We start from the raw sequence: 21,914 nt of genomic DNA, 5'->3' as shown, positions 1-21,914 counted from the left end.
CTCAAAGAAATTGCCCTAATGATACCTAATGCAATATATCACAAGTTTATGAGGTGCTATTTTCTCCCCAAAACTGTATATGAGAGCTTATAGTTCAATCTGAAATCTTTTATGATCAGAGAGAGAAGTTACATTAACACTGGTTGAAATTCTCATAAAATTGCTGCCTTTTACGTCACGATTTAAGGCTGACGGGGAAACACTTTCTGGCTGACTTAATCAAAATTGCATTGTGGGAGATGTAGTTTAAAGCAGCGTGGACTTTAAGCTCTGGCAAGCTGCCTATTACGAACCGACGTCTGTTTCAGGCCTGCCAGCCTTGAGCTTGACACCTGTTGCGTGCTTATCAGAGCAGGTGAAAACAATACAATAGAATCCACTTACTGAGGTGTACAGATGGCCTTCCCCATTCATGGCGATGTATAACCCCGTCTTCACAGACTGAATGGCGACGACTCGGAGGCCCACAGGAATAAGGTTGAACAAAGCTGGAAAAACAAAGGCGAGGCAACAACAAATTACGCACATAAAAAAAAAAAAAAGAAGAGAATTCACCGCGTCACCGAGCGACCGGCGCAAATTATAAAACGTTATTGCTTTATTAATCAACGTTACGCGAGCCACTCGCCATTAGCGCTCCGTCATGCGTGCGCGACGCAATCTGAGACCCGATGCGTTCGGGGTAAATCTCTGAAGATAATTGCCGGTGTGGCCTCGGCCAGCCGGAGCCACCTGCAAAGTAGTTGTAATTGGGGCCGCCACTGATGCGTGGCGGATCTAATAGGCTCTTTGTTGTTTTTGCGCACTCCTCGGGTCTGGTACCAAAATAAAACACAATTGGCCCGGCCATGTGACGTTAATTGCGTGCATGTGGGAGATGAAAGGCCGCGTTGTTATGAGTGAGAAAAGTCAAACTTTGTCTTCATTTGATTGTGCTCATACAGCTTGTTTGGTTTTTTTTTTTAACAGAAATAGAGATGTGACACCACAATGGGCTCTGGTACCATATTGCTACCAGTTTAGGGGCAGCAGCTCGAACTTTGGTCACTACTTCATTTCTATTACCTTCATATGCAGAACGCACTAAAATGATTTGCACTGTCATTTTTTTCTCACACTATTGAAAACTGGAATGGTTTTTGTGGCAAGGCTGTAGCAAATCAAGAAGCCTATTGGAACGTTAGGTTCTGATATGATGTTGATTTACTGTACGTATGCATTTTGCTCTTGTACTTATTGATTTTATATGAAGCACTTTGTATAAAAGGTGCTAAACAAATAAGTCTTACTTCCTTACTTACTTACTTACTGACTTATTTACTTACATCCCAATCAAGCGTTTCATCAGGAGGGTGTAAACAGACGGCTAAATATGATGAAGTTTTGTTGGATAACTAATATTTTTTAGTACACTGTAACATTCAAGTCTGGAGCAAGACTTTGGTCAAATTGGTAAAATGCGGGCCCTGTACAACTAAATAAAATAAACAATCAATGACAAAGGGGCATAAAAATCATTGAGAACCTGGAGGCAAGTTTAATTCGTTTTTTTGCAGCTATTTTTTTTCATTTGTTTGTTTTTTTGATAAATAAATGTGCAAGGTCACTCCCCTTCAGCCCAGGATGAAAAACGAAGATTTGAAGACGGGGATAATATGGGACCTTTAAATATGCATGTTCTGATCTTGGCTGCCCCGGTAGATAATTGGGTATTTGGCTGCTCTTGGAGCTCGGCAAATGTCGAGAGAACTAACTGAGGGAATGGGGGTTTCTCTGTGGCTTTGGGCCAGGCTCAAGGATAGACATATTATTAGGGAGGAGCCTCTGCCAAAACATAAACACTCCGCGGTATTTAAATTATACAACATTCCCCTCCACCCTCCCCTCTATATGTTTGGCTCACAGTCCAAATAAGACCCGGTCGGACGGCCAATCAGATGCGACATGTGCCACATCTGCTCACGCTGACAGGAATAAGTGACACAATGTAGAGTGTCAGGCAGGAGTTAGCACCGAGCGGCGGAATCAAATTAAGCACCTGGCCTGGGGGCGATAGCGGCGCGGCGTCGGATCAAGCTAATAATACCCCTCTCTCCCCGCTAAGCCCACTGTTTCCTGGTCCACTTTCCTTCGCCACCGAGAGGAAGATAAATTGGTGTGATCTCATAGGCGCTGCCATTTGAGAAGACAAATTTGCTGGGAAGACTGAAAAATGAGGGGATGTAGAGGCCTGAAGGTTAGAGATGCTGGACGGGGAGGTCACTGGTTCATTTCCTGAGGGATAAATCCCCCAGGAAGGGAGAGGGCACTCTTTATTTTCTTCCTTTCTTTTCTGACACCACACCTTTCAGGCGCCTTGCGGCTTGACAATTCCTCGCAATACTGTTGCGTTGGCAAAACTTCCCGTCAGCTTTTCGGGGCAGCCGCTGGACCTGTAAGGCTGGCAGAGGAGACAAGGTGGTACTCACAGGAGTTACTGCTGTCATCCTTGGTCCCATCAAGAGAGCCATCGGGGTTCATTTGCAAGTAGTAGCCCTGCCTGCAATATAACCTGGTCACTATACCCTTGAGCTGGGGATCTGCAGGGGGGAGACAGCAAGAACAAAGGGGAAGGTTAACACTTTAGACATTTGGTGACGGTCGACGGGCGGATGCTGGAGTGGTGAGCAGTCAACCAAGTTCAACACTTGCCCCAAAACATGTAAAATTCCCAAGTTTTCTGTGTGACAGAGAACTCTCCATAGATCTCTCTATTATTTACTAATTTTTTGTTCCCACACAACCCTCTGTGATGTAACATTCATCCGTCCATCCATTTTCAGTACCCACTCAGAGTTTTCGGGGGTCTGCTGGAGCCTCTCCCAGCTGTCATAGGGCGAAGGCAGGGTGACACCCTGGACAAGTCGCCAGTCGCAGTTCCGCAAAGACACAAACTAGGACAGACAACAATTCACACTCGCACAGTCAGTTTAGAGTTTCCAATTTCCAATTTCAACCCATGCAGACACAGAGAGAACACGCAAACTCCACACAGAAAGGTCCAAGCCTGGGAATCGAACCCACAACCTTCTCACAGTGAGGCGATAGTGCTCACCACGGCGCTACCGCGAGCTTCAAATTTTAAAAAATGTCTTTTTTTTTTGTGAAGAATTTCCACTCAGAATTCTCTGCAGGAGCCGCAGTACAATGCTCCATGACACACGTGGTAACTGGTGTGGATGTTCACGGCTTAATCCCGCGGCCAGCACCAAGGCCACATAAACCCTGCCCTGCGCGGAGATAGGGTGGACCAATTGCAGGAAGCAGAATTAATCTGTAGCAATAATGAACCCAACAGCACCCTCTCTGGGTCCTGGCCGAGTATGGTATAGGATACAGAGAGGCGCTGACCCGACCGCCGGATTGACTTACATATCTGCTGTTGAAAAAACATCGGGGTGACAAAGCGGCTGAGCCATTCGGGGCTCAATCTGGATGCATTTGGTCGTTTTGCCGTCGCACAAAAGAGCGACAAAAATGGAAAATAGCCACAAAAAGCAACAAAGTAATAAAGAAATCTTGCATGTGACTTTGGCACGTGTGTGCGCATCTGTGCCTATGTGCGCGTGTGTGTGGACAACCACACTGGGGTCATACACCATCAACATTACTCTCATCGTCGAGACAGCCATCATGCCGAATTTCATTCTGAGAAAAGCCCCGGGGAGGTGAACAATCAACTTCACCTGAGCCCAAACCATTCTCCTCACCACTGTGTGTGCGTGTGCGTGTGTGTGTGCGTGTGTGAGAGAGAGGGAACGAGTGTAAGAGAAAGGAAGCTGGGGAAAAAAAGAAGAGAGCAGAGCCACGGAGGAGAACTGAAGGGGTCTTGCTAAGGGCAGGGAGGATTTTTTTTTTTCCCACCGTGTCCTGCCCAGAGCGCTCTCTTCTGAAACGCCTCCGTCGACTGATGACATTCTGTAGCTCCGAGACCTTTGACTCGGGAAAGAATAAAAAACACAGGGGAGAAAATGTGTTGGGGTTTTTTCCGTAGTGTATCCGAGCGCCGTGCACGGCCGGATGGCATTAAGCTCGTCTGCTGTCGTGGCCTCACCCGAACAATGAAAAGGTGAGAGTGAGTGAGGTAGAGCCGCCCTGTCAGGGAACCTCAGGGAGGTCCGGGTTCAGCCCACTGACAGGAAGCTAAAAGCAACTCCCTCGTTTATTAAGATACTCGTCACTGTCACATCTCCCGCAGACATTTAAGGAGACAGATGGACATTTCCCTTCCTCCGCTTGCCCTGGTTAAAGGTCCCCTATTCTACCCATTTTCAGATCAGTAGTTCTTCTTAATCTCAGCCTTAAGTTTCTTCCTTGCATTACCAAATATCCAGAAACGGTCCAGAAAACACTGTATTTAGCCCTCTGTTTCCAGTGTCCTGCAAAATCGCTGAGTTTTAGCTTAATGGTAAAACTGACGCTGGTCATCTTGTTTGGTTGGACAACAACAGGGAAGGGGGAAACAACAAGTGGATGGGGATGATGCTAAAATAGGAAATGGCCCCTGTGACATCACAAAGGGCTGATTTTACCATGTTTGATGAAAAAAAAGAAATAACTGTGTTGTTTTTTTTATCATTACTTATGTAAATAAGTGGGATGCTGAGTGAATTGATTTATTGAATTTCTGAATTGAATTTATTTCCATTTGAATTTCATTGAAATTCAGCTTGCTTTTAACCATATGTGTAATTTTGCTGTATTTTATCACGTGCAAAATGCGGCACCGGCTGTTTCAGTCAGCCAAAGTGCATCGTACCAGTGGGCGTCTTTAATTTCAAGGACAAGGACCGATGTGAAGGTGAGTTTCTGGGAGGCCAGCAGAGAGAGCAGATGACAGAACAACACACAACTCTTTCCACACACAGGGTCTTGCATGAATTTTTCAATTTTTAAAAAATGATTTTTATTTTAGCGGCTGGCCTCAAGCAAGGAACTCTCCCGCAGCCACACACCGAACGGCTTTAATCAGCGTCGTCTCGCCGCCGCCGCCGCCGCCACCGCTGCTGCTGGGTGGCAGAGCCGATATTAAAGACAGATCACTGGGCAATTTGTTTTAATTGGAAGCACATAATGGCTCGCTGGCTTTGTTAATATTCACTCTCGCAGTTCGTGCGCGGCTGTGTATGTTTGCGCAGCGAACTTGGCTTCACCGTCATGCTATAAATCATGTGACGTTGGCGGTGTTCCCCGAGGCCGGCCAGCCAGCCAGCCAGACAGCCAGCCAGACAGCCAGCCAGCCGCTATATCTCACAGGTAGCGGCATTCTCTCCTCAAGGCTTTTTTCTTTCTTTCTTTCTTTAGCTCCGGTATCCCTCATTCGCAGTGAGCCTGAGGTGGAAGCGATGGCATTTTAGCCAATTTATCAAACAGGATTAAAAACCAAACTTATTGGATAAGTTTCAATAACGGGAAAAAGCGCAATCCATCCAAAATGTCAGAAGAAAAACAAGGAAATTCAATCATCCACTCACCACGCCGTTGTTTACTCACAGGTTTGCGGTTTCTATGCTACTGCGGGACTGTGAATTCGTTAGAACGCCCTCGCGGCGTTTGGGACGCTAACTTGGCGATACGGCTCACGTCGGATTTATGCCTTAATCACGGTGAAAGAACGGAAAGTCAAATGACTTGATATTAATTATCTCTTCCTGTCGAATCAGATGCAAGGTTGGGCGGGCCAGTTCTCATAGTGATTTTGTATTGGCCCTGCAGGCCAAATATAATGACAATGTGTGCCAAATTTGGTCCACGAGCCGGAGTTTGACACCTATGCTCTCGAATGTCAGTCAACCTCCCAGAAAGGACAGAAGCTCGTCCTCGACTTACTTTTGCTAGCTCCACATTTCAGAGTGCGCATTAAAGTGAGAAGTTCAGCAAACGTGTGTGCCCTTTGCGACGTCACAAAGGGTGCTGAGCCCTCTTGCAGGCGTTGGCCAGGGACAAGGGCTATCCAGCAAAGCAGTCAGTTGTTCTTGAAGAAGGCTGCAAACAGAGGGCTAAGGTGAACAGAAAGATCTCAAAATAGGACCATTCAAGCTAGAAAGAATTGAAAAAAAAAAAAAAAACAACACTTTCAACTGGTGCCCAAGACAAGTCGCTGCACGCCGGGCGACAACTCGGCGGCGACGTTCACCGCCGATCAGGCGTCCCGGAGGCTCTGCCGCTCGGCAGCCAGTCGCCGTGTTGGTTTTACACCGACGGCGGAGCTTCAGGTTTCAACACGCCGCTCGCTTCTTTGTTTCCAGGAAAGCAGAGCGGGCAGCAGCAGCAGCAGCAGCAGGGGGTGTGTTGGGGTGGTGGTGGTGGCGGTTGGCGGGTGAGGGGGGTGGGGGGGTGGGGGGTATATCCTCGGGAAACAACAGGCACATCAGCCCTTAGATCTGGGATGTGGCAGCTCTGCCGCAGCGCTGGGCCTCCGCATAGAAATGGAACTGTCAGACATGTTGCGGTTTTCTTTCCCCACCCCTCCTTCTAAAGTTGCCTCTCTGCATCACCGTCACCTCCCCCCCCCCCACACACACACACACTTCTGCCTGGTTTTTGTTTTTTTTTCTGTTGTCTCACTGTTGTGCCTCTGTGCGTGTGCGTGTGCAGGTGTATGGACGCACGCTGCTCGCAGCTGCGGCAGACCCGCTGTCAGCTCCGCCCCACCTGACCCACTTTGAGCGTCTCTGGAAGGAGGAGAGGGGCTTTTCCAGCCTGCAGAGGAACCCCCCTCCAAACTACCCGCCACCCACCACCACCACCACCACCACCACCACCTCCTCCTCCTTTAACGTGGCTGCTGCTTCTGTTGTCACGGAGAGAAAGGAGGGAAAAAAAAAAAAAAGCAGGCAGATCAAGCAGCCGACAGCTCCAGCACTGCCGTCTCTTATATCAACAAAATCTGTGACACCTCGACAATAACTCATCAGACGCAGACGGGGTTTTTTTTTTTTCTTCTTCCGGGGAGCGGCCCGATGATGCATCGCTGGGCCCTGTCCACACACACACATGCACGTACACGCGCTGGAAACGGCCCCCGTCCAGATCATGCGAGCTAATCTGCCGCTCTGATCTGTGTAACGCGATCTGATGATCTATGGATCTAATCCGCGGGGATAATTAGAGGCCGAGCGGCTGAGATTACCAGCGAGCTCCAGCAGGATGCGGCTCCGGGTCCGGGCGTAATAGGATTTACAACTCCGGTCTTAATCCCTTCAAAATAAACAAAAGTGCGACCACTGGCAGCACATCTGCTGTCAAATCTTTTAAAAAAAATAATAAAATAAATGCATGGGAGAATTGAGAGAAAACACAGTGTGCTCTTTCCGTCGTTTTCCCTCAAGAGTCGGGCCTGCACGCTCAAACACATCTGTGCCTTCTAGTGAACTGAGCAGACAATTTAAAAAAAATGAGAGGTAGTAGTTTTTCCAAAAATAAAAAAATCAAAAAAATCAGACTTGAATGAATTCGACCAAAAAATATCAGTGTCGCCAACAGGGGTCCAGTTAATTCAGCGTCTGACTCTCAAAGGAAATTTGGGTGCTGGGATATGTTAGCGACACCTCCGCTCTCGCGTCTCGGCTCACCTCAGCGGGAATCGGAACGCAATTTCAATCTATAATTATAGCCTGAACGGTTGGAACGGCTTCCGGCGTCCCTGTCGCAGGGAAGCCGGGCGTCTCTCCCGAGAGGGAAATCAACATGTCTGCGCACTGTGTCGTTACGGCTCTGACAGTTGGCGGCGTCGTTCCGGGCTCGGTGCCATTTCGCCCCGCGCCGCTTCCCACTTTGAGGCTTAGCTTAGCCATCCGGCTATCTGATGCACGGTCATGTTTAAATGTCAGGCGCATCAATAGAATATAATATAACAGAGTAGACTAACCCTTCATGTTACTAGCTGTGTTTCGATTACCCCCTAGAATTGCGCAAAAACCTAAATATCGCAATAAAAAACTGGTAATGGAAACACCTAAACTTCGAAAAACCTCTCAATCATTGCTAACCATGAGGTGGTTCTTCAGGCGTATCGATATAGAGGTATATCGCAAAAGTGTCATGGAAATACTTTTTTCGTATTTACGCATCACCAGACTGGTCACGTGGTCACCAGTTCACTTCAAGTGGAAATGGCGTGTTGTGTTTCGATGGAGGTTGCAAACAAACGTAAACAAACAAAAGCAAACGTAATTCTCGTAAATCTCGCGGGACGAGATTTTACACGATTTCCAGCTTATGCACTTCACACCATTTAATGGAAACTCCTGCAAATCGCAATTGTAAATCGCTTTGATTTTGTAAAAAAAAAAAAAAAAACGGTAATGGAAAAGTAGCTACTGTTGCAGTAACAACGAAATGAACTACATCAACAACAAACAGAAAGCCTGTATACAATGATATGGTGCACTGAGTCTGTGGTAATGTTAGAGACCTGCTCTGAGCAGACATTGTGCACCTTGAATGTGGTTATAATTGCAATTCTATTATATTACACTGTATTATGTAAATGTGATATTTTACATTTTTACATTGTTGTGACAACCACTGCATTGTGTCCGACTCCATTCCAGTCCTGATCTTTACAAAAAGCCATATGTACAGTATATATAACAAATACGAGTCGAATACTGACGTCTTCGGTGAGTGAAATAGGTGACTAGTTTAACGGTAGCGGTTAGCTTTCGCGTTAAAGCCAGCAGTTGTGTTTCTTCTTCTTTCCTGCTTCCTCCCAGTTGAAAAACGTCTAAGGCTAATTAGCAACAGCCAATTGTCTGGAGGTGCGAATGTGGATGGTTGCCCCCCCTCCCCTGTGCTGACCCTGCTGTGAACTGGCAGCTTGTCCGGGGTGCTGCAGATGGCTGGGGGAGGTCTTCATATTGTGCGTGACAGCTCAGCATGAGCTTCAATGACGCCTTCATAAAACCACAGCACGCCTGTTAAAAAAAAAATCCACTTTTGCGATGTGTTCTTGAAGGTGCGTCCCATTTCGAAGGGGGGGGGGGGAATTTCAACCACTGCACTTTGTGACTCACAGCCAAAGGTCAAGGCCAAGGTGTGGGAGTAAGGAAAGAAAAGAATTAAATCATGAAAAACACAACAGCAGCGAAAATAATCCATCTGAAATCTGTGATCTTGACTGAATTGAGTGGAAGGGGAAGAAAGGGAGACAGAACTGCTGTGTTTTAAACATCCACCCCTGAGAGCCTCGTACAGCTTGTTCAGGGTTTTGACTAATTCTCAACTGAGAGGGAAAACTAATGAAGTGCGTTCCCATTAGGCCCCTCATGCACAGGGGGCACAAAGCAACCCCAAAATTTGCCGTGAATGTGTGTGAGTGTGTGTGTGTGTGTGTGTGTGTGGGGAAGGGGGGGGTAAAGCGGTAGGGGCGGAGGGGGTGTTTACCTGGATTCTGATTAGAGCCAGGAATGAGGACAAATGACGGCGCTCAAAAAGGAAAAAAAAAAGAAAGAAAGAAAACAGCTTTGCCCTTCATTTTAATTTAACCGTTTCAGGCCCTCCGGGGGGGGGATGGAGGGGAGAGGGGTGGGCGGGGGTGGGGCGGAGCGGAGAGCGGGGTGTCACGCTTCGTTTAGGTGGAGCCTCGGCGCGGAGACGCCACCGCCGCCGAGGCTCCAGCTCCTGTGGATTAGCCGTCATTATTCAAAGGCTCTCTAAAGGCTGCTCTCCAAAATGGCTGTTTGGTGCAGGTGTGGAGTCATTCCAGGGCTGTGACTCCGCCGCCCTCACGTCTGACTGTGGTGGTGGCGGCGGGTCGTAGGGGGTTGGGTGTGTCAAGGGATTTGCACGTTTCAGGGGCCCTCGCATTAATATCATCATCACTGTGTGTTTGTTTTGTTTTAATCACGGTGAGTATTTCCAGCTCTGATCGTTGCTTCACCGCCCTGAACAAACGGCAGCGTCGACTGTCGGCGGCGCCGGCAGACGCCGGTGTGACGCTCACGCGGGAGTACGGGCACCCGCCACGAAAATTCAAGGTGACACAGGACAGACAATTAGACACGCCAAACACACACCTCCCACTCTGCCCCACACAAACACACACACTCGCTGGTTACAAGGAGATGCAGATTATAAACATGTGCGCGCGCACGCACACGCACACACACACACACACACACACACACACACAAGCAGGGCAACAGCAGAAGGAGCAGCAGCCCGGCGGCTCAGCCGATTATAACCTTCCCGTCCCGACGAGGCCCTGACCCGTGTCCAGATGTGAGCTCTGTCTGCCTGCCGCTGTACACACACACACACACACACACACACACACACACACACACACACACACACACACACACCCTGTCACAACAAAGCCATTTAATCCATGCGATTGCCGATAGGGATGTGTGATGGGAGCAGCATCTCCGGTAAGGACCACCGGAAAAAAGGGGGTGGGGGAGGGGTGGGGTCAAAGATGAGAGAGGTAATCAGCTCTCCAAATGCCTCCGTTGGGGCGAACGGAGATGAAAGAGGACGACTCTCGGCTCGTCGGAGCAAAAATGTCTCCCTGCATGTGGGAGTTTTGCCGGGGAATTATGTAAAACGGTGTATAATCACTTGGTGTGTGTGTGTGTGTGTGTGTGTGTGTGTGTGTGTGTGCGTGTGCGCGCAACAGGTCTCATACCTGATGAGTCTCCCACAGCAGCACATTCAACCATCACTCCCCACTAAATGAAAATGAACGTCATATATCACTTTTACGAGACAAAATGAGCAGTGGTATTAAGTTGGCAGGGAAAATGACTTATTTTTTTCTCTTCCCTACAGTGAAGAGGAAAAGTGGGGGTGCGAGGAAGGAAGAAAGCGACCTGCCCACTGGGGGGGACGCTGACCTTTTTTCTTCTTTTTTTTTCTCGCCCCCCAGCATGCATATTAATGAGTTTAGAACATTGTGCGCGCGCGCTCCCGAAAAGCGAAGCTGCGTCCCTCCCGGAGTCGCCGTGCAGGTGACGGCTGAGAGCGTCGAGCCCAATCTGTCGACTACTCCGCGGGAGCGCGCACAAGTCAGCTGCTGGCGACGCGTGTACACCTGTGGCGTGGAAAAACGTTGCCCACTTTTAGCCGAACTTGGCTTTTACGCACGGATGCGCATTTTTTTTTTTTTTTTTTTTTCCAAAAGACCGTCATCTATTCTATTACGCACACTTTGCATGTTTTTTTGTTGTTTTTTTTTAAACAAGGACGCGCCAAAAACAACAACAGAAAACAACATCAAACAACAACAACAGTCATCTTTTGCACATGTGAAAGTTCCCAGACCTTGTCTCCGTAGTCTCCGCTTCCTGAGGCCGAAGATGCGCACTTTGGAGAAGATGTCCACCAGGTTGCCATTGCACAGCCCCTTGTTCTTGTTGGGGCTCTTCCTGCGCCGGTTGGTCGCGGGCCGGTCTAAGTGCTGCTCCCGCGCCTGCCTCTTCTGCCGGATGAGCCCGCTGGCGATGGCCGCGGCCATGGCTCCGAATTTAGTCACAAGGCGCTCGGGCGCGGGTGTCCCGTCCGCACGCCGAGCGCAGACTGCACAAAGCAGCCGCCTCTGGATGAGCTCTCCCCCCCCCTACCAAGCCCGGGTCACAGTCCCATGGCGGCGGCGGCAGCGGCGGCTGAGAGAGTCCGTTCCGTGTGGCCAAACGCCAGGGTGCCCGAACACATAGACTTGGAAGCTGGCTTGCTTTCTTATGATATGTTTTTTATTTTATTGTGTGTTTTTTTTTCCACCCCCTGTCCGGACGCTACATGATAAATGCCATATTCAAACAGCTCTTATCATCACCGGGGGGGGAGGGAGGAGGGGGAAAAAAAAAAAAAATCTTGCACATGATGGTGGAACGAGGGGAGGGAGGGGGGTTAAAAAATGAGATCAGTTCATGCGTAATTCCACACATGCATCAATAAGCATGGGTCTTGATGGAGAGCAATGCCAGAAAAAGTCACGCGGACCGGAATGTCAGAGGATTATTCATACCTGCACAGTGATGTTTAAGCTCATTGTCTGTGACGCGTTCAGTGGCATCGCCCGACGCTGTTGCTGTTGCTGGCGGCGGCGGAGGTGCAGCTGCTGGCGGCGGCTGCTGCTGTTGCGTCCTTTAACAGCAGCATCCAGCCGCGATATTTTTTGCTCCCCGTTGCCGTCCGCGCGCCTCCACTGAGATTGAGCTGCTTCCCGCTCGGCCAGACGCTGACGCGAGCTGCCGTTTGGCGGGGAGGGGGGGGATCAACCAGGGCGCCTCTGTCCGGGTGAAGGAGAGAAGTCCCAAGTTTCGGATGAGGAGGATGACGAGCAGGACGGCGACCCCCGTTGTGACCGCCGATCAACAGTCCCGGCGCTCCGGGGACGGGGGAGAAATACGGCGCCGTGGCGCGGCGGGCATCAGCGGACGAAGGCGATTGGTCCGGGCTTGGTCCGCCGGTGCGTCCGGCGGTGTCTCGAAAAACACGTGCATCCCTTCATTGCCGTTCGAAAAGCAGCACAAAGCGAGCGGGTGTCGCTTTGTGCCAGAGACCGAAATCCGAAATCCGCTGGAGGTGACGTCAAAACTGGACCGGACCGCCGTTCAGTCCCATCCACGGCAGAACCCCCCCACCCCCACCCCCAGCCGTCCTCCGCAAAAAAAGGTGCGCGATTGATGCGCGTAAAGGGTGATGAGCGCGACGCAGACGTGTGTGTGTGTGTGTGTGCGCGCGCGAATGTGTGCGATGGCACCTCTGATGCACAGCACACGCTCCCGCTCCTCCTTTCAGTCCGCACGCACACACACAATTTTCTCCTATCAACAAGTCCCAAACGCTCGCGAGGACCACGCAACGCACGAGGGAAGGGGGTAGTCCTTACCCCCACCCCACCCCTCGAGCACGCACTCACACACACACCTCGAGCACACACACACACACACACACACACACACACACACACACACACACGATTAAAGAGGGCTGATTTGTCCAATTAAATTTCAAGTTATTGGCGTAAAACATTTAGACTTCTAACGGAATTTAAACAGTTGTACTACATTTTTATTTATTTTTTCGGCTTCAATTCCTTCAGCATGATTTAAATTCTAAAAAAAAAAAAAAACATTTAAAAAAAAAATGCTAATATTTCATAATTAATGTAGATTGATTGACTTGCGTGTCGGTGAAACACGCCGATTTGGGGGTCATTGGACTTTCAGCACCACGGACAGCGCCTCGCATTGGCACGTTTGTTTTCATACGACCTTTTACGTGAAGGATCTCGCAAGAAAAGACCCTTTCAAAATAATAAAAGTGAAACATATTTATATGTACGCACCATACATACCCGCGCAGCTATTTAGGTGTTAGATGTTTACCATCGTAAAACACATTTGAACGGTTTTCTTTTTTTTTTGTGGTGTTCTTTTTTTTGTTGCTGTTTCGGTGGGGAATGGAAGATGAATCTCAACTCAATAACAGGACATAGAAATTAAAACTCAAGAGAGCCATCTGCTGTCGGTGGCTGTAATTAAACATTCGGCCTCACAGGGACTGAGGCAGGCGCTCGCGCTGGATTATTGCGCCGCTCTTGTGCGCACTGCGCGCCGCCAGACGCACCTGTTGATACCCAGCTGGGGGAATAAACGGCGGACACGCAGCTGGGCATCTGCCTCCGTTCATCCATCTCCATTAAAACAAATAGCGGGAGTGAGAACAAGCAGAGGGAGGGAAACGGACCGTGTGTTAGATTTCTCATTTCTCTGGATTGGCCATGAAACATTTCTGTGTTTGTTGCACCTCTGATTGAGTGGTGTTTTTTTTTTTTTGTTTGTTTTGGTTTTTTTTATACCACACATACCGGCTGTGCACAACCACCCGTGGCTGTCGGAGCGTCCCGACTCATGTTGCTGCCGCTGCTGCTGCTACTGCAGAAGGAGGCGCTGCAGTTAGCGCTCCAGCCAGCAGCGGACACTGTCAGCTCAACAATGCTCCCTCATGCACAACAAGATGCTGATGTCACAGCAGCATCGCCCTCTGAATCACACAGCAGTTCTGCTCCGTGCGCACACAAGCATACACATATATATGTATATACATCTATATATAAATGCACACATATATGTTTATATTTAAACATAGTTTTAAGGTTTTTAATGTTTTGTCCTATTAAAAGGACAAATTAGCAAAGCAAAATTGCAGTTTGGGAAAATGGTTACAGAAGACCAACTGCAACAGGGCAAAAGTGTGTCCTACAATCTGACACCCAGAGCAACAGTTGCGTCACAGACTAATTCAATAGTTCTGGATTTTCTTTTCAAAACAGGCATCTATACAAATTCCAGCATGCAGACAAGCAAAGACAGACGCCGGAGAGGCCAAGGCACGAAGACGGGAGGACAGTTCTTTGCTCATGCAGCAAGACGGCCGGCGCCCGTCAGCAAAGAGCACTATTAGAGCAATACATCTGTTTTAACAACCACAACGGCCTCGTACCGGGACAGGAAGCAGTTTCGAAAAGCACCTCAGAGCTCGCGGAATAACATTTTCTGTCAGCGGGCAAAACAAACGTCAACGTACCTACATTTTTTTTCCTCCTGCACGAGAACGATTGAGGGTCCATTGCCGTTCCATTCCAAACCCCTCTAAGCCAAGACCTTTATCCCAGGGACTTCTAATCCCCTGTTTATACTGGCCTTTCCAGGGCCTAACGTGGTTACCGTGTCAAACAGAAAGAGGAGAGGTTAACACATCTGGACGGTCCATCCAAGACCAGCCGCAAATAAAAACGGACTCAATGTTGCCCCCGGAAAGCCAATTAGCGAGACATTAGCCCGTGTTTCAATTAAAACACATGTACATTTGCTGCTGGATCAACTCGCGCTGCAGCGCCATCCGTACATTTCTTGATGCACGACGCAAGGAAGCGCAGAACCCGCGCGCAGCCGCCCCGCGTGATTAAAGTGGAAAACTAAATGGGCCGATCGGACTCTGATGCAGATTTGTGAGGTCACAGTCTCATCAGGTCGCAACATGTTTAATCCAATCTGCTCGGAGGAAAATCGCATTAGCGTTATTTAGCCGTCCCGCAGCTGAGGCAAAGCAAATGTCACCCGACAGAAGCGGGAATAAACAACCTGCTGGACCGCTGTTATTGCTTTGCTCCGGGGGGGCCTGTCTGCGTTTAATGGCACAGCTCGATCTGTCGGCGGAGCTCCGCCCATGAGAAGATAAATCGAGCATAACTTCCGAGGGCTGGAAATCACATCAGGTCACTAAATGTGCAGATTATCTAATAAAGACGAGTCACGACGTGCCAGGATTTTCTGTCGTGTTTCTTTACATTTTCATATTCTTTCAAAAGAGTTCAGCAGTTCAATTACGCCCGTCCAGCGAAAAGGACAACAGGGGCTCGGAGAAGACGCTCGTGGCCTGTCAGTATTCCACTGTGCGCCTGTCATTTATCTGTCAAAGCAAATTAGTCAGGCCTTATCAGAGAGAGAGGGGGTAAAGGGGAACGGAAATTATTTATTTAAGCAAAAAATAAAGAAAGAAAATGCCGCAGTGTGAGTCATCTTGGAGGAATCGTCACTAAATATCATTGCAATATTAATGAAAAGACCCAGTGGCGTTTTAAACAAGCCTTATAGTTCAGTTTTCATACGAATCTCGTAAAGGAATGAAATCCGAAATGATTTCAGCAGCCTCTGCTGGAGGGAGCGCTGAACCTTCACTGAGCAAACAAGGACACGGCAGATGCAACAGATATAACAGGAGCATCACAGTCTGGGGACAATGTGAAAGTGCATTAGCGGCAGATGCTATCACACTGCTGCACAGGGCAACACTTGTTTTTTCCTTCAAGTCTAATGAAGTCTTTGAAAGCACATGTTCAACGCCTTTAAAAGAGTTTAAAAAAAAAAAAAGTCTGTTCTCTAAAAAGGTCAGTAATATTTGGATTTACCATCACTGGTTGTGGAGAGAAGCATCTCAGCATAATAAGCATTAGAAAATAAAAAATGCAACCAGTCAAACACAATACTGTCTGGCAGTGGACTGTCTTTAGGTAGAAAAAAAAAAATACAAAACACTTTTGTCTTTTCGTACTTGGTGGAGAAACGGAGGAGAAAAAGTCTTGAGTCGCTAACTGCATTATTAACCAATCTGTCACATTTGCGGCGCGAGGAACAAATGTAAAAAAGTAAATAGTTAATAGGAACATCTGGATCTATGGAGACGATGAATATTAAAGCCTGCAGTCCCGCGGTGGAGGAAGCTCACCTAAAATCACCCCTGTGTTGTTTCGTCGGACGACAACATTTGAAAACAGAGCAGCGTCAGGCCACTTGATTTTGGCAAATACTGACGCTCTGGTTCGGTTTGATGGGCTTCCTGCAACCTGTGAGGCAGCTCCGAGGGGGAGATCAGCTCATTAACACATGCGCAGCACGTAGCACGTTTGACATGTACTTCACATTCCACTGAGGAGGTTCGTGGTTGCCTTACTACTGCCGGCCGGGGGGCAGGGGGGGTGAACCCGATGAATAAAATATCCCGCTTTGCAAATTCACCCCCCTGCAACCCTCCCTCACGTGCAGGCGAAAAGGCGCAATGAAGGCGCCTCTTGCCGCAATGATCAAGCGAGGGCCCCCTTCCCAACCCCGGTCCATGAATAATATATCAAGAGCGGCGGTTGATGCGGAGGCGCGCGTGGGGAGCAAACGAGCAGCTCGTGCTGCACACCGTCGCCGCTAGCGGGCCTTTAAACGGCTGATTTATCGTCAAAAATTCATCTGGATGGACGTCGCGCAGAAGCAGCCGCCGCCGCCGCCGCCGCCACCGGGCTGCACTAAATATGCCACTGGAGAATGTGCGCAGGCCGCGCAGATGGGAGGGTGATAGAGTGCCCCGCCCCACACGTGGGAATGAGATTAGAGCCGGGGGCCCGAGGTGCGCAGCTCCCCAGCGGAGACATTAATGAAACAGGGTGGCTTCCAGCGGAGGCCTCGGCTCTCTAACAGCCCGCCGTGAATTACACCGTTGGAGGAGTCGCGCTGGACGCTGACGACGGCCGACCTTCCACACTTGGCAATTCTCGCATAGCACATAACAGTGGCCCCGGTTTTACGTCTTCATTCTCCATCAGGGCTGCGGGCTTTGTGCTACTGAGAAAAAGGAACGGCATGGAAACGGCGTGTTTCACCCACAAAAGGTGACGCTTCGCTGGGACTTTGCCGGGTACAGAAGGGGCGGAGCGGAGTGGATCCCCAAGGAGCGGTTGGGATTGTTTATTCTGACCTGTGAGAGGTACTGCTAGCCGCGTACAAATTGGCACAAAACTTGAAAAGATGTCTTTAAAAATGCAGTTGAAGTCACATGTAATGTCAGTAACATCCCTCTTGGGAGGAAACCCACACAAACGGGAGTACATGTAAACTGCACACGGAAAGATCACGGAACGGCCTACAGGGGTTTCGTACCCAGGACCTTGATGTGAGGCCAAATGAAAACAGCTGAGTAGGTCTCAGAGGAGGCAGTTGGGATTGTGTATTCTGAACTGCGAAGGTGTTTACATTCCAAATTAGCGCAAAAACATGTCTAGTTCAAAATGCCGCTAAGATCACAAGTGTTGTCAGTAGTTTCCATTACCCCCCAGAATTGCGCAAAACCTAAATATTGCAATAAAAAATGGGTAATGCAAATGCCAAAATTTCAAAAAAAAACTCTTAAATATGGCTAAAAGGTTTTTACGCTCTCATGAGGTGGTTCTTCAGACGCATCGATATAGAGGTATTTCGCAAAAGTGTCATGGAAACACTTTTCACGCGACACCGCAGACGACATACGGGGTCACGTGACCAGTTCACTTCAAGTGAAAATGGTGCGTTATGCCTGGACGGAGGAGAAGACGGATTGTTTTTTTTTACAAGTAATCAAAGAGACAGCAAACAAACGTAAACAAACAAACGTAAATCTCACGGGACGTGCTTTTACGAGAATTACGGCTTATGCGCTTAGCACAATTCAATGGAAACATCTGCAAAAACGCAATTGTACTTTGTCTAAATTTTAGAAATATCGCTTTTATTTTGCCAAAAAAAATGTAATGGAGACGCAGCTAGTGACACCCCCTTTCCCACTGGCCAGAAATCCCGACAGTCCTCTTTAAACCAGCTCGCAGTGGGAACGCCAGACGCAGGTCAACTCGACAAGTGTGATTCTTCTCCTTCGGCTTGTGAGTTTTTTTCCATATAGGACACAATTTCTATTCGCCTGCATCCCATCATCGATGATTCCGCTCCTTCCCGGTGAGTTCACTGACAGTATGGAGACCCAGTTGTCACGGGACTTTCAAAGAGGAAAAAACACTCAGAGGGGCGGTACTGCAGTGCCTCGAGGTTTCCCTGGAAACTTTTCCACTGCGACAATTCAACAGCAGTTCAACACAATATGACCTGCAGGGCAATTCAATTCAATTTTTTTTCATGAGAACAATGAGGACAAGGTGCAGAGGAGGAGAGAAAAAAGCAATAAAAGTAACAATGTGATTACCAAAAAAAAAATAGAGGAAAGCGCTAAATGGGCCAACAGTTGCTCTGCCCTGCGGTCCCTAGGTGGCGCCGAGTGCTGAATAATCGCCTCGAACACAAACAAACCCCGAGTACGCTGCGCATCAGTTTTCTTTTTTCTGCGAGCGAACTGGAGCCGAACGGGACTTCGTAACCGCCGCTGACGCGAACAACGAGGGTGGGGAGGGGAAGAAAAAAAACAAACAAACAAACAAAAAAACATCCAGCAGCGTCACAACCGCCAAAGGAGTCGGCCTCCTGCTCGTCACTCCCCGGCTCTTCTGTCGCACACACACAAACGCTCCCTTAGCTCTCGATGCTTTGATCTTATTTTTAAGTCTGCAGCACTGATGGAATGTGCCCTGTCAGCAGCGCCGCAGAGTGAGGAGCTTCCTCGGAGAAGCCCTGGGCAGTGTGGGAGAATATTAATTAGTCCAACCAGCCTCCCTCTCCTCCCCTCCCCCACCTGAGGCAGGCCCTGCTTCCCGGAGCACGGGGCTGTCACAGTGTGTGTGTGTGTGTGTGTGTGTGTGTGTGTGTGTGTGTGTGTGTGTGTGTGTGTGGAGGTAAGTGGGTGTATGTGTGCGTTTCTTATTGTTTCTTTCTCAGCTGCAGCTCAATATTTTTGCTGCAGGGTGCGCGGGCAACCAATTCTGTTGTGTGCTTCTGTGTGCATCTGTGTGTGTGTGTGTGTGTGTGTGTGTGTGTTTTTGCAAATGCACGGAGCAGAGTACAGGTGAGCCCGTTAATATTAATGGATTTCCGACGCAGGTGAGGAGGGTTCAACATTTCTTGCACTGGCAGGCCTGATGGAATGGTAATGAGGGTGATGTCAGGTCAGTCAGCCAGGGCGAAACCTCCCAGATGTGATATGGGAGAAAATCAGGTCAGCGAGGGGCTCTGGTGAATGGCTGGTACAGCAGCTTGATACAGCAGCTTGATACAGCAGCTTGATGCATCGCCGCGCGTTAGGACGTCAGACGTCTAAACGGGATTCATAGCGACGTGTTTGCTGTTTCAGTTATGGGCAGTGTTGTTGGGGTTACTCCATAAAAGTAATCCAGCTACTGATTACTTCTTTAAAAAGTTATGTAGTCACTTCTTCGACTACTTTGTTTCATAAGCAGTCAATTACTAATTACTAATTACGACAAATAAAGACTCTGTTTTTGTTTTTGTCACCGCCATGCTTGTTTTGTTGCGTTGTCGCATATCAATGGCGTTGCATGCACGGCTGCATCATCAATGAACGACATCGTTGTTTTTGGCTGTTTTTCGAAATTTCAGACATTTTGTGGGATAATAAGATATTTTTAGCGAGCAAAATATTTCGCAAAAGTAACGGAATCGTTATTTGATGAAGTAATTTTGATTGATTGTTTTGCCACGATAATTCTGTTACATTACTCCATTACTCAAAAAGAAGTTTAATTAGAGTAGTGGATTACTTAGTAATAGATTACTCGCCAACACGTATGGATTACTTTGCCGTTTGGATTCTTTCAAGGTACACACGAGCAGCCGCTGACCTTCAGGATTCCTCCTGAACTGACTCCCTGTCAAACTGCAACACACAAACGCGCACGAACGCACACACACACACACACACAACGCGCATGTCGGCGGTGTAAGACGCTGAGAGGCCCCAGTGAGAATACCTGTCTGCATTTGACCGCATTACGGGCGCTGCGGAGCTTCGAGCCTGACAGGATCCCTAATCAGGCAGGTCTTGCTGTTCTCAGAACAAGTTGGAGCCAAGCGGCCCGAGAGCCGAGCTCAGCTCAGCTCTGGGCAGCAATCATCAGATTGACATTTCAAAGGAAACCAGGATCAAGAGGATGACTCGCATGAAACTTAGACGTTATTTGATTACATCTTTTTAATTATCTTTGAACATTTCACCCTCGCTAAACTGAGATAAGCTAAGATAAAAAGAAGTGGTCTCTTGCATCGAACAATGTAAATGTTCGCACGGATATACATGAACTGCCTGATTTCTGAGAGGTGCAAACCGCAACCCCAGCTGGTTTGTTCAGGCTAAATCTTCACTCATCCATCTTGCCAAAAGAAGAATGAGGAATTTCAGTCGGTCTTGAAATTGAAAGGAGTCCACAGCCACTCCGAGCTACAGGTTTAGATGTTCCCTGGTAACAATAGGAAGCCCTCGGCTGTCGCTAGCTGGATAAAGTAGCAGCAACAAATCTGATTAGTACCATTTCAGTGTCAGAGACATCTTTCAAACGCCTTCCAACTTTAGCCTCCAGAATCCAAACACTTTCTCTGGGCTCTTCACCAGATGGATGCATAAAAAACTTAATCTTCAAACCAGGCGCTGCTGCAGGTTCATTGGCGACCGGTTCAGACTTCTTGACCAGACTCTTCAATGATTTTACCAGATGGGCCTTGCAAACCAATGACATTACAGCATTAAAAAAAACAAAAAAAAACCACTTGGAATCATAACTATAAAATCTACACCTGCGTGAACCATTACGGCTGGTAAGTGTTTCTCACCTCGCTCCAGCTTTAATGTTTCCTTGACAGAGGTCCATCAAGGTTCGCCTGTCCGGCACGCATGGCAGATCTTGTGTGAACAGAAGCCCTTTAGTGAGAACTGCAATAAAGTACCCCCCCCCCCCCCTTCTGTCTCTCTCTCCCCCAGGAGACTATGAAAGACTAATGATGTCTGTAACGGCTAAAAGTTATGACGCTAATCGTCATTAGCCGGCGCGGCGCTCTGGCTGCTGCGACCCTCTCTTGCCCCCCAAATCGGGCAGGAAAAAACAGGCGGGGCTTTTTGCCCCCCGCGGAACTTAACGTCGCCGTGTCCCGGAGTCCGGCCGCGAAGCTAATGGGGGTGACGGCGCAGCGAAAATAGGGCAAAGCGACAGGGTTAATACTCTGATATGACAGCAGTCATTAACCGGCAGACATTACGGCACGCTCACACACTCAGACGGCCATTAACGGCGTCACAGATCAAATGTTACCGCAGCTCCCCATACATCACGTACGTCGCCGTCGACTCCGCAGCGCAATCCACTTATCGGGAGTCTCCCGCCGGGCGTTTACAAGGCTGCTCGGGGGACCCTGCTGCTGCTAACACATCCTCAATATGTTCACCCAACATCCAAAAGGTGAGAAAATTCCTGAATTTCGCCTGTTTTTTTAAAACCATATATACTTTTTTTTTTTTTTTTTTTTTTTTACAGCTTTTAATTTGGCCGGAAAACGTTTCCCCCATGCCAGAGGATTGTAATTCAATTCAGACCAAGTGCAGCTCCTTTGGTCGAGAGCCCCTTCTCCCGAGGAAGTTGGCGGCTGCCCCTTGATAATGCAGCACATTAT

General features: G+C 48.5%; 1 protein-coding gene across 3 annotated transcripts in view; it reads right to left on the bottom strand.

The window, feature by feature from the left end:
- fgf14 (fibroblast growth factor 14) overlaps nucleotides 1-21,914 on the bottom strand; it is a 96,928-nt gene that overhangs the window by 27,197 nt on the left and 47,817 nt on the right. For 2 of the 3 annotated variants that reach the window (XM_076031090.1, XM_076031092.1), the window contains exons 2-3: nucleotides 2,469-2,579; nucleotides 385-488 (exon numbers count right to left, since the gene is read on the bottom strand). In XM_076031090.1, the coding sequence (XP_075887205.1) occupies nucleotides 385-488; nucleotides 2,469-2,579 (215 nt within the window). Of the gene's footprint in view, nucleotides 1-384; nucleotides 489-2,468; nucleotides 2,580-11,307; nucleotides 12,702-21,914 lie in introns of those variants that run through there. The other variant, XM_076031091.1, reaches the window with a different exon arrangement.

The sequence above is a fragment of the Nelusetta ayraudi genome, unplaced genomic scaffold (assembly GCF_046127955.1).
Source record: "Nelusetta ayraudi isolate G7.1 ecotype Tasmania unplaced genomic scaffold, CSIRO-AGI_Nayr_v1 ptg000031l, whole genome shotgun sequence".
In the NCBI taxonomy this organism is placed as follows: Eukaryota; Metazoa; Chordata; class Actinopteri; order Tetraodontiformes; family Monacanthidae; genus Nelusetta; species Nelusetta ayraudi.
This window is presented reverse-complemented; position numbering and strand designations above follow the sequence as displayed.